The sequence below is a fragment of the Halichoerus grypus genome, chromosome 8, assembly GCF_964656455.1.
Source record: "Halichoerus grypus chromosome 8, mHalGry1.hap1.1, whole genome shotgun sequence".
NCBI classification, from domain to species: domain Eukaryota; kingdom Metazoa; phylum Chordata; class Mammalia; order Carnivora; family Phocidae; genus Halichoerus; species Halichoerus grypus.
The window spans coordinates 68,428,037-68,440,588 of NC_135719.1; the positions used below are offsets into that span (position 1 = coordinate 68,428,037).

At 43.4% G+C, this 12,552-nt stretch overlaps 1 protein-coding gene across 8 annotated transcripts; it reads left to right on the forward strand.

The window, feature by feature from the left end:
* The first annotated feature begins 10 nt into the window (after positions 1–10).
* On the forward strand, positions 11–12,098 carry ZSCAN29 (zinc finger and SCAN domain containing 29). Of its 8 annotated transcripts, none has more exons than XM_078079449.1 (6): positions 11–124; positions 1,133–1,565; positions 2,041–2,245; positions 4,098–4,793; positions 6,673–7,143; positions 8,888–12,098. In XM_078079449.1, exons 2-6 carry the CDS (start codon positions 1,248–1,250, stop codon positions 9,754–9,756), a joined length of 2,559 nt encoding a protein of 852 aa, XP_077935575.1. In that variant the 5' UTR covers positions 11–124; positions 1,133–1,247; the 3' UTR covers positions 9,757–12,098. The 8 variants fall into 8 exon arrangements, with proteins under 8 accessions (XP_077935575.1, XP_035975938.1, XP_035975936.1 ...); XM_036120045.2 differs by having other exon boundaries at positions 115–193; XM_036120043.2 differs by lacking the exon at positions 11–124 and adding an exon at positions 127–628.
* The last annotated feature ends 454 nt before the right edge of the window (positions 12,099–12,552 follow it).

The following is a 12,552-nucleotide window of genomic DNA, read 5'->3' on the forward strand; positions in this document are numbered from 1 at the left end:
GCGCCCCACGTCCCGGAAGTGTGGCAGGCTCCGCTGGGCCCACTCGGTCACTCCTGCCGAGGCTCTGCTGGAGGAGTCTCCGTAGTTGCCCTTGCGCATGCGCTCTCAGTGCCCGAGTTGCCCGGTAGGACTTCCGGTTTGAGAGCTGGAATGGGAGGCTGGAGAGCCGGGGCCGGGGCCCGACCCTAACAGGGTGAGGCTGGCCCGGGGGCAGAGATGCGAGTGGGTTGAGGGGCAGCCCCGAGAAGGAGACGCTCCCAGGGGTGGCCGGAGGGTGCTCTCAGGGCGCCTTAGCCCAGTCGGAGGCCTCTGGAGGAACCGCACGACGGCCCCGAGAGTGACCTGGCCAGAGGGACGGAAGACAAAGAGGCCGGAATCCCGCACCCGCCGCTCCTTGAGCCGAGTCCCGCTCCCGCGAACCCCACAGCACCCGGAGCCCCTGGCCAGCAACCGAACTCGTCCTCAGGAGACCCATTACTACTGCCCCCCTCGGACTCCCTCTCTCCACCAACTCAGTGTGACTCCCCACGCCCACCGGCCCTCGCTTCGGGAACCAAAACCAATCCTCCCAATGCGCGAGGTTTCCCGTCAGTAGTTCCCGAATAGTTGCTGAGCGGTTACTAACGCTGTGAGGGAAAACAAAGATCCAGTATTCAGTACTTGATTTTTGTCCCGGGTGGGAATTGGTAGTTGTGTAGTCTGAGGGGGCGGGGAGGATGTAAAGGGCCTCCGGAACGACTGCGGAGGTCCTTGGGGAGATGGGCTGCGACCCGCTGGACAGAAGCTTTTTGTTTGGTGACTTGCCTTTAGAGCCTCTCAAGCTCCAGGTCTCCCATATGGTTCGAACTCACTATGCAACATTGGTCAGGGGAGCTAAATGGGGTCAGGTTTGGGGGGAGGTGGAAGAAGGGCAGACAATACTTTATTCTTTGCTGCCTCCCCGGGCTCCTTGGAAGTCACCCAGAAATGGTAGCTTTTGAAAGGTCTCTCCATGCTGTTTTGGCTTGCTGTCCTAAAGCTGGTGCTACCTCAGATGGCCACGTGGAGTATATGGGAAGTCAGGCCAGCTCTTGGCAAGACTTTAGACATATGAGTGTATTTCTTCTGATAGTGCCATCTCTCTCTACCCTAGGAGGAAACTCTTCTTACAGTTGAGAGACTCATCTGCAGGTGACTCTCCAAGGACATGGGAAAATAGGTGTAAGCCCTCGAACCCTTAAGTGGAGGGGAGCTGCTTTCTGCTGTGAATGATGGCCAAACCCACTCTGAGAGGGAATGGCACTAACTCTGAGACGTTCCGACAGCGCTTCAGGAGATTTCACTACCAGGAGGTAGCTGGGCCTCGGGAGGCTTTCAGCCAACTCTGGGAACTTTGCTGTCGTTGGCTAAGGCCGGAGGTTCGCACCAAGGAGCAGATTGTAGAATTGTTGGTGCTAGAGCAGTTCCTGACCATCTTACCTGGGGAGATCCAGAATTGGGTACAGGAGCAATGTCCAGAAAGTGGAGAGGAGGCAGTGGCTCTGGTGGAAGATTTAGAAAGAGAGCCTGGAAGACCTGGACGTTCGGTGAGAAGGGAGGGGGAATTCAGAAGTGTGTGACTGGGAAGGGGCAAGGATAAAGGGCCAAGGTATATACAGGTTTAAAGACAGGCACAATCTCCTTTGGTGATGCTTATACTTCTGGTCCCAGAACAGGTAACTTTTTCAGATAGAGCTTATCTGGAGATGCTACCTGGGTGTACCTTTGCTACCCTGTCATAATGAGTTATTCATAGTTTTATAGTTTTTTACTTAAGAGGGAAGAAAGGGGAATTATTTTTTAGCTTGTAGGTGGGTTTACTTTCTTGAGCTTTTCTTTCTGGAGTTCCAGCTGCTCTAAGCTAATGGAATAAGAAAGACCCTTGTTCACTGTTAAACCTCCTCCCCTGCCAAACCTAGCCAAGTCCCAAAAGGATGAACTCTTTTGGGGTATTAAATAATCTCCTCTGGGAATGCCCCTCATTATAACCTTGCAGTGACAATTAATGGGGGTTGTTTCTAGGTCACAGTCTCTGTGAAGGGGCAGGAAGTGCGCTTGGAGAAGATGACACCCCTGAAATCATCACGAGAGTTATTAAGTGTTCGGCAGGAGTCAGTGGAACCCCAGCCCAGGGGTGTAACCAAGAAAGAGAGGGCAAGGAGCCCAGACCTGGGACCACAGGAGCAGATGAACCCAAAGGAGAAGCTCAGACCTTTTCAAAGGAGCGGTGAGGAGTAGATTGATATGGGAAGATAGGATGCCATTCTAAATTGGGAAGTAGGGTTGGGAATAGTGAGTGGGAAAGGGATTTCAGGAAATGAGTTGAAATTGTAGAGTATGCAGTTGTTGGAGACCTCCTGAAGGTATGTAGTTTAGCCCTCTGGTGTAGTATTCTTGTATTTCTTCTTTTGACAAGTCTGCCAGAGGATGGCTTCCTACTTTTTATCAGAATTGGAACTATTTTATTTCCTCTTGATAATGATGATACTAGGTATTTTCTAGATAAAAATTCTTTTGTATACATGGAGGCACAGCCACCTTTCAGTCATTTTCCTTCTCCAAATTAAACTGTATTGTTTCTTTAAGCTCTTCCCCAGAAGCTCCATTCTTTAGACCTACTAAGTTTTTGTTATTCTCCTTTGGAAATGAAGTCTTCCAAATATTAATCGTGGAGAACTAAATTATATTATCCCAGGGTCTGGTAGGTAGAGGCAGAGTAGGAATTTTACTTCAGAATTTCATTACATTTTCTTTCAGTAGAGCTCAACTAATTATTTGGTGATTATTGTTTACTTGGTAACTCCCAGGACTCTTACCGCTTTCCCCATTGTCTTTGTGCCAGTGCTTATTGTTGTACTTGATTTTGTAGAACTTGTTTTTCTTCTTTGTACTCCATTGAACTCCATATTATGTTTGTTTGGGGTTTTTTGATAATTTCTTTAATTTGTTGAGGTTGTTTTGAATTTTGATCTTATCATCCAAGAAGCTAGCCTTCTCAGCCATTTGTAATGGTCTCTGTTTAGTAATCCAGATGCAATTCCTCAACCCCAAACAGAGACTTGCAGAATTAATCAGTTTTTGAACACCTACCATGTATTCCAACACCTTGCAAGATACTCTGCAATAAGTAAAGGTGCCTGTTCTCAAAGAGCTTAGGGTGTGATTGGAAGCAAATATGTGCTGAACTAAATTGTACTGAAACCGTGCCAAACAATGACTGTTACTCAATTTGTGTGAGTACAATAGGGGTTTGGCAGAGTGAGAGATGAGGGAGGACAGTAGGGGAGACTTCGTAGGGTGGCTTTGGCAAATACAACTTCTCATAGAATGGGTTATATTTGAATAGGAGGGACTTAAAGGAAAGGGACAGAGTGATGAATAATAGTATGCTGTGTTCTAGAGAGGAGTCTGATATGAATGAACAGTGCATGGTAGGCACTCGGGTTAAGGTTCAGTAGTATAGTGTTTAAGCTGAGGAAGCAAGAGCCTGGAGTTAGGTAGGTCAGTTACTGCTACATTTATCCGGCTGTGAGAGGATAAGGGGTCTAGACTTGGATGGTGGCACAAGGAACAGAGCAGGACATGCTATGGAAAAAACTTGTAGAACTTGGTGACAGTGTGAAGGAAATGGATGAGTTGAAGTTTCCACCACTACTCTCTTACCCCTTGAAATCACTCTGAGTTTAATTCTCTAGCTCCTAGTGGAGAACTTATAGGAGATAGGAGGTGACTGTTCCCAACAGTATCAAGACCTCCTATAAGACTGTTCCTAGCAGTGCCAAGACCTATTAAATGGTGAGGAGGGCTAGGGAGCAACATGGAACAGAAGTATTTGCTCTGAATACACAAACAGAACCTTTTCCTCTCTTGTCACCCTACTCTGGAAAATATTCTTTTTTTTTTTTTGAGGTTTTATGTATTTTCCCCACTTTCTCCAACCCATTGAACTTTCTGAAAACACTTCCTTAGACACTTTGTTTATAAGCCTCTTGGATTCAAAAAAAGGCAGGTCTGAACTGAGAGGTATTTTTATGATCAATCCAAATTATGATATCCTTTGTTTGCTTCCCTGCAAGCAGGATTTCCATTTCCTAAATCCGGTGTGGTCTCCAGGTTGGAGCAAGGAGAGCCATGGATCCCTGATCTGGGCTCCAAGGAGAAGGAACTCCCAAGAGGCAGTAACACAGGAGATAGACAAATGCATGCTGATCTGTTATCACCCAAGAGAGAGAGAAGAAGCTGGGTGGACCAGGATCACTGGGGCTTTGAGGATGAGAAGGTAGCAGGTGTGCACTGGGGCTACGAAGAGACCAGAACTCTCCTTGCAATTCTCAGTCAGACTGAGTTTTATGAGGCTCTCCGAAACTGTCATCGAAACAGCCAAGTGTATGGGGCTGTGGCTGAGCGGCTCCGGGAGTATGGCTTCCTTCGGACCCTGGAACAGTGTCGGACCAAGTTCAAAGGTCTCCAGAAGAGCTATAGGAAAGTCAAGAGTGGTCACCCACCTGAGACCTGCCCCTTCTTTGAAGAGATGGAGGCCCTGATGAGTGCCCAGGTCATTGCATTGCCCAGTAATGGCTTGGAAGAGGCAGCCTCTCACTCTGGCCTGGTAGGCAGTGATGCCGAGACTGAGGAACCAGGGCAAGGGCACTGGCAGCATGAGGAAGCAGAAGAAGCTATGGCTGAAGAGTCTGACAGTGATGAAATGGGCCAGGAGGCCACCCCCCAAGACCCTGACAACTCAACTGCACCTGTTCTTTTTCGAAGCCCAAGTGGTAAGAAGCATTTCTTTTTGGGGTTCAGGGATTAGATTTGAGTAGTTATGAGACTGCATGTGCAGTCAGGAAGTTTAATGTTGCCTGTCAGCTTTGTTACTTAAATAGAGAACAAAGAGGCACTTCTCAGTTCTATGTGTATTTCATTCTCTTTTGTGGGAAAATTAGATAATAGTAAGGAGGGAGTCATTTTAGATACTTTAAAGAAGTACAATCAGAAAATTCTAGAGAGCTCTTTAAAAGAATACCATTCCTTCCATTTCTTTAAAATATTTTTTTCCTGATTATAAAATCACTGACTGCTGAGAAAAACCTGGCACTATACTATGTTTAAGGAAAGTATTTATTGAGCACCTTATACAAACTGGTGCTTCATCTTTTATCTCAATGTCCGTTTGTGTTCCTTTTCACTTAGCATAGCATAGTGAAGGACTGCCCAAAGTTGGGGAAACATTTTCTAAGACTCCTCTAGATTTGCAACACACCTAATAAGTAAGAAATCTTGTTTAGCACTTTGTTGAGATACTATTTGCCCATGGAACTGTTTTTAAGTATTATTACTGTTGATTTTATTTTTTATAATCATGTTGTTACGGAAAGAACACCAAAATATTGAGTCGGGGCTTTGTTTCCAATCTTGACCACTAATCACCTGGGTGACCGTGGATAGTCATCTGACCATTTCAAAGCTGTTTCCTCACCTGTAAAATGGGACATGGCAGCAGGACTACATCTCTAAAGATGCAGTTTCACTGTGAACAGTGATCTTTTCCTTTTTTTTTTATTATATGTGTGTTGTTACTTCCAATTCTGTTCTAGGCTTCTTGTCTTCCTATCTTCTACTTTTTCCTTTCTCAATACCTGTTTTTTCTTTCATTCTGTTTTTTTGTCACTGGAATAAATGCAGGTAAACCACAGACATGGCACATATGCTAGCTGCTGTTATTTTCATTATCTGTTCATCTTTTTCTACTGCTTTTTCTCTGTCTTCCGATTCTTTCCCCAACTCCTTTACCTGCAGTGAGTGGAGGATGATGGAAGCAGCATCATCTCCAGCTGGCTGGCAAGTGGGAGGAAGACTCTGAATCTCCTTTCCCTCGACCTTGGGGACTTTCAAGGAGAAGAGTCTGTAATCATATTGAAGTACTGCCCACGGGAGACCTGCAGCACTAGTACAGGCTCAGGCCAGGAGATATTGTTCTGCTTCCTTCCTCTTTCTGGCTTCCACCAGTCCTTCACTCCTAAGGATAAGGTGCATGACTATCAGGTCCTTATCTTGTACCCTTCAGGTCTTTGCTATTACTGGGTTTGCTTTTTTGAGATTGTGGCAAAAGAAGAAGGGCCATAATAGGGATTGGGCAACAGTGTGATTCTGAAAGAGACTGTTCCCTGCAGGCTTGAGTCGTTCTTTAGAAAACTTAATTCGTAAGGAAGTAGAGCTGGTGGAAAAAGAGTGATCAGAGAAGTTAGGGATGACTCATGACAGTGATTGATTGGGTCTTATTCCCCTGACCAGTTATTTTCTAGTTAGGATCAGAATTCCAGAGAAACTACTAGAAGAATGGGGAAATGCATTGTGTACTCTTGACTCAGTGTATGTAATGACTGTTTCAGGGATCTGGTGAAAAGCCTTCTTCTTTTTTTTTTAATGGTTAAAGAGAACATAGGAATCAAGGTCCCTGTGAAATTGCTATGGGATATAGAGAAGCAAAACATTCTATAATGAGTTTGTATAGATTTTGGAAACATTAAGTATTTTTACTTTTTCACCTAGAAGCCCAAGCTTAGGTGGTTTTTCATCATGCACTTGATAGGACTGAGGAATTGAGGCTGTAAAGCCCTGGATTGAGTGGTGCTGAAATTTCTCTTCTGGCGGCAGGTGTACACTGGGGCTATGAAGAAACAAAGACTTACCTTGCAATTCTTAGTGAGACTCAGTTCTACGAAGCCCTCCGGAATTGTCACCGCAACAGCCAGTTGTATGGAGCAGTGGCTGAGCGGTTATGGGAATATGGATTCTTAAGGACACCAGAGCAGTGTCGGACCAAATTTAAAAGCCTACAAACCAGCTATAGGAAAGTCAAGAATGGCCAAGCGCCAGAGACCTGTCCCTTCTTTGAAGAGATGGATGCTTTGGTGAGTGCCAGGGTTGTTGCCCCGCCCAGTGACAGCCGGGAAGAAGAGACAGCCTCTTGCCCCATCCAGGAGACCAGTGAGACCGAAGCTGAGAAGCAAGCTGAGGCGGCAGAAGAGACCGTAGAAGAAGATTCTGAAGATGATGAAGAGGATACTGAGGTACCCCTGGGGGTTGTCATGACCCGTGCTCCAGTCTTATTCCAGAGCCCCAGTGGTAAGATCCTTTTACTTTTTGAGGTTTAAGTAGCAAAGGGGAGGCAGTGGGATTTAGGAGAAAAATCAGCAATCTGAAGACCAGGAGACTGGTCTCTACACCCAGCTCTCATGGATTCTTCTTGTGACCATCTTCTCTCTTCTCCATGTTTCCTTTCTATTAAAGCAGCTCACAGAGGGGATATAAATTATTCACCTGACTTGCCTTCTCATACTACAGCATCAGTCTGATGGGTGCAGACTTTATAAATTTGCTCTCATCTACATCTGAGCTGTTAGGCAGTTTACCTAGCAGGGAGTATGAACGTTAACATCTCCCAAGTAGTATGTTGTATACCCATAGTGGGATGAAGTTGATTTTAAAAGTTCATTCTTGTTAAACAATTTTTCCTCTACTTCCAACTTGTATACCTGTTGTATGTCTGCTTTATGAAAACCTGATAACCTCTTTCTTCAGCCACAGCTGGACAAAAGTCTGAGATTTCTTAGGGAATGAGCCCTTTGAATATTAGCTGTTGTGGAAGAAAAAGAAATACTTCACTATGGCTTCCCTGCTTTTGGGAAGAATAATTCTGATTTTGGAGTCATACATGTATCTGAATCTGAACTCCGTTGTCCATTAGCCAGCTGAGTGACTCAGAGCAAGTTATTTAACCCTGTAAGTTTGCTTACATATTAAGACGTACCTCATTGAGGTTGATGTAAATGAGGTACTGTGGTGAAGCATCTAGCACAGTGCTTAGGCACATAGTAAGTATTTAATAAGTAATAGTTTTCTTTTTGAAAAGTTCTTTAGATCCGCATTCTTCAAGGGTGTTCCACGGAGCATCAGTTCCATGGAGGTATTAATATGTTCCACTAAAAAATGGCTTCTAGGTTTAGGAAATGCTAAATTACCCTCCTTGGAGGCTCACAATACATACTCACATATTTAAAGTTCTGAGATTTCATTGAATCTAACAAATCTCTATTTCATGGGGGCATCTTATAAGACTGGGCTTCTGGATAGAAACACTGTCTTTAGGGGGCCATAAATAGGCTGACGCTCAGTATTCCTTTGTTCTCAGATTTAGTCCAGGGAATTTGGGATCCAGAATTTGTCTGAAACATCTGAAAATTCTGCGAATTCAAAGTCAATTTGCAAACTGATAATTTGCCAAGTATCTGCAAATTCACATAGCCTGGGCCTGGGGAGCCTGGTATTTGGTTCTTAGAAGAAATAGCTTAGCTTGAGCACTGGAGTAGTGCTTTGGGAACATTTAATGATTATTTTTCCATGGAAGAGAGTATGTTTTAGGGAGATACTTTCTAAAATTTATCTCTCAGAAGGCCTTCTGTTCTTTGAAAGACACCAAATATTTTCCTACCCTGTTTTTATTCTCAGCATATATTGGAATTTGAGAGGAGGGGGGCTCATATAGCTCTTTTTGGATATAGAAGTTTCTCAGAGTTTTCCTGGGCCTACCTTAAATCTGGTAGGTTTTCCTTCTGAGAGGTTTTCTGAAGATCATGGGTATCCAGGAAGAGTTACAAGAATGTACTAATCAGCCCCTATAACAGATGAGAAGCACGTGATAGGCTACTAAGTAGAGGAGTAAAAACATTGGAATTCTAATTGATAGTAGTCATTTGGGATCTAGTGCTCCCTAATTTTTATCTTTAATCATCTAATGTGATACTTCCCTTACCCCCAGCACATAATATTGAGGAAATGGATAACCTTTAAAATTCCATTCTTATATCAGGTTTTGAGGCTGGATTTGATAATGAAGAGAATCTAAAACGAGATATTTCTGAAGAAGTACAACTACATAGAACATTACTTGCAAGGTCTGAAAGGAAAGTTTCCCGGCATCTTACTCAGGGTAAAGGTGGTGAGAGTGAATGTAGATCAGGACAACAGTGGGAAAAGACCCCAGGGGAGAGAAGAGGAAAACCAACACCCCCAGAGAGGAGTTTAGGTAAAGTTCTAAATCATCAGAGACCTTACTTGGGAGAGAGACCCTATAAATATCTCAGATACAGCAAAAGCTTTGGTCCCAACTCCCACCTCATGCATCAGATATCTCATCAAGTGGAAAATCCATATAAATGTGCCGATTGTGGGAAAAGCTTCAGTCGGAGTGCACGCCTCATTAGACACCGGAGAATCCACACTGGAGAGAAACCTTATAAGTGTCTTGACTGTGGGAAAAGTTTCCGTGACAGTTCAAACTTCATCACCCACAGAAGAATCCACACAGGAGAAAAACCGTATCAATGTGGTGAGTGTGGAAAACGCTTCAATCAGAGCTCAAGCCTTATAATTCATCAGAGAACCCACACAGGAGAAAAGCCCTATCAATGTGAAGAGTGTGGAAAAAGCTTCAACAATAGTTCTCATTTCAGTGCACATCGGAGGATACACACAGGAGAGAGACCCCATGTGTGTCCTGACTGTGGAAAGAGTTTCAGTAAGAGTTCTGACTTACGTGCACATCATAGGACCCACACAGGAGAGAAACCCTATGGGTGTCATGACTGTGGCAAGTGCTTCAGTAAAAGCTCCGCTCTTAATAAGCACCGAGAGATCCATACACGAGAAAAACTTCTGTCACAGTCAGCACCTAAGTAAGCCCCTGAGAATTTAAAGAAAAGATAAATGCATTGAAATTGTTTGAAAAAGGCGTCTAAAAGTGATGGTCTCCTATTCCCTGCCCAACTAGCTTAGGAAACACTCTAAGATTTATCCCACTCTGTTCCCATGTTTTTCCTGGATCTATGAATTCCTAAGGTAGTCATCTTAAGAATGAAAGGAAGATTTCAGTCCCTCTCCTTGCCTTCATTGGAAATGACAGATACGACCTTTACCTCCCAGTGCCTATGTTGTTCCCTTAATAGAGAGGACGCAGTAGTAGATCCCATGTATGTATTTATCCTATTATTCAGCTGCATTTCAACTGGAAAAACCTATCACAGCAGCATTTCAGGGAGAAGTTGTGAGACTTTTCTAACTGAGTGGGTCTAGCTCTTTATACAATAATGGAAATGCAAAAAAGTGGCATTTCCTGTTCACATAAGCCTGTGCTCAGAATGACATTTGTCATGTACACTCTTCATTTACCTTAAAGGAGAGTTTAATATCCATCTTGGTTCTGACCTATGAATCATCTTGTCAAAAGCCTAGGTGTTCTATATGGGGAAACAGTGTAAACCTTATATAAATATTGAGGTGTGAACCCTGGATTTCTTAATTTTTTCTAAGCCCTAGAAGATCTGGAATAGAATAATATATTTAGAGCATCTAGTTTGATTTTTTTTCCTTCTGTTCCGTCTCATCTGAATTTCATCTGTCCCTTCTGGTCCAGTAGTGCAAAGAGCAAGCCAGCTGGATATGTTGATATGAGAGAAGGCTTAAAGTTAAAGCTGCCAATAGGGGATTGTCTGCATTCCACACGCTCCAACACCTAGTTTAGTGTTATACAGCACCCCATGGGCGCTCAATACTAACCTGCATTGAGCAGAAACCACTGCCACATACCCATGGATTAGGAAACAGACCACTCTGTGCCAACTCTTTACTCTAATGGCAAGGAGGACAGATTATCCTTGGTCACTGGAGTTGCCAATACTCGCTCACGTGCATGTGCACATACTCATAGATCTATTTTTAAAAGTTCTTCAAACACAAGTGTAATTCTGATCTGTATAATCAAATAGTATTGAATTAATTGCCCATCTATTCATAGTAGTATGATGAGCCCTATACAGCACAAGGTAAACAGACTCTGTCCTTGTTCTTACAATCTAAAACAGATGACACTGACATGGACAAATAATAAATGCACATGTAGAGCTGCAGCAGTTTTAGAGAAATCTAGAAATGTAGTAACATTCTGCATAAATGTTAAGGTCTAATGCATTATAGTTTTCTATAAGAAAAATCTGGGAGGTATTTTCTTCTCTTTATTCAGGAAGGCTTCATGAAACAGCAAGTGTTCAAAGGAAGGAAAGTTACCAGGAAAATTAGGGTGGGATGAACTCTCCAAAACTAATCACAAAACCGAGGGCTGAGTGGGTGAGAAATGGGAAAATTGGAGAGCAAGGTGTTTTATGCAGATGGAGCCGAGGGCAAAAGACAGACTGTAAGGAAAGTTAGACAAAGCTTGGAGCAGCACAAAATCTGAGGAATAGTATGATCTAGGCTATGCACAAGGCAGAGAACTGCCTTCATTGGAACATGGAGTGCCAGAGGGAGATCAGGAGGTGGTGGTCCCATCCACCTATAATAAATCAGATACTGTGCTGTACTTATTGATGAAAGAGCCAGCTTGTACTGGGGAAGAAGAATGAGCAGTTTACGAGACTAGCTCCTATGGGAGACAAAGGTCAGAAATTAATATCTTGAGAAGATACTTCAGTGGGCAGGTCTGAGGAAGGAGGAATGTGAACAGATGCCCAAGGCATGGGATAAGTAGCTGTTTCATACTCACATTTAATCAGTCCTGTGGCTGGAATGAGATATCAAAGAGAAGTGGGGAGATAGAATATTCTGTAATTCATAGCTTGCTGTGTTAGATGAGAGGTTGATTAGGGTTCTTGTGTTGAGGGATCCTACTACAAAGAATCTCCTAACATTTATTAGGAGGAGATTGTGTCTCAATTATGTGGCCTAAGCAGACAGGAAGATAGAAGAAACACTAGTCTAAAGCAGTGCCTCAGGATCTGAGATGGTTTAGTAAGTGTGTTTTTAAATGTGTGTTTTTTAATATGAGAGATTACTGTCTTTAGTATATTTATGGAAAGTTGTGTGTAAAAAGCACTGGTTGGGGTATCAGCAGATATGAATTCTGGTTCCAGATGTCTTGTGTGTAAGTCCACCTGTTTCCATCTCCCTTTCTGTAAAGCAGAATAATGTTTACATCTTAATCTGCCTCTCAGGGATACCATGTTAATAAAAATTATGCCTATAAAGTACCCAGTGTTTCTTCACGTGGTTTTTCCCCTCCCCAAATATACATGTGCAAATTATTAAGTTGTTGCTACTAGGAAAATATAAATTTTTACCTGCTTTTTTGGTTCCCTGTGTGGCCTTACTTAAAGTATGCCTGTTTGAATCTTTATGTTCTAGACTGAGAAACAAATTAGGATGTGGTAAAAGAGAAATTAGGATGAAAATCCTTACATGATGTCTGTATCTGTATCCATTAGGACAGTGCATTAGGACCTGTCATAACTGGGCATGGAGAGTAAGTCTTACTTTAAAAGACCCAAGACCAGCCTCCTCTCCCCCCACCATCCTCCAGATGAAGAGAATGTACATAATGAATAGGGCAAAGGCAAACTCTCTTACTTGGGAAAGCCCATTTCTTCTCAAACTAGCTTAACAAGCCATTTTCTGCTACCCAGTCTGCCATTGCGGAGGATGGAA

Bases quoted from the DNA above. Each gene is read 5' to 3' on its own strand.
- ZSCAN29 (XM_078079449.1), top strand. From the start codon at position 1,248: ATGATGGCCAAACCCACTCTGAGAGGGAATGGCACTAACTCTGAGACG. The intron at 1,566-2,040 runs GTGAGAAGGGAG...GGTTGTTTCTAG, and splicing joins CTGGAAGACCTGGACGTTCG to GTCACAGTCTCTGTGAAGGG. The intron at 7,144-8,887 runs GTAAGATCCTTT...TTCTTATATCAG, and splicing joins CTTATTCCAGAGCCCCAGTG to GTTTTGAGGCTGGATTTGAT.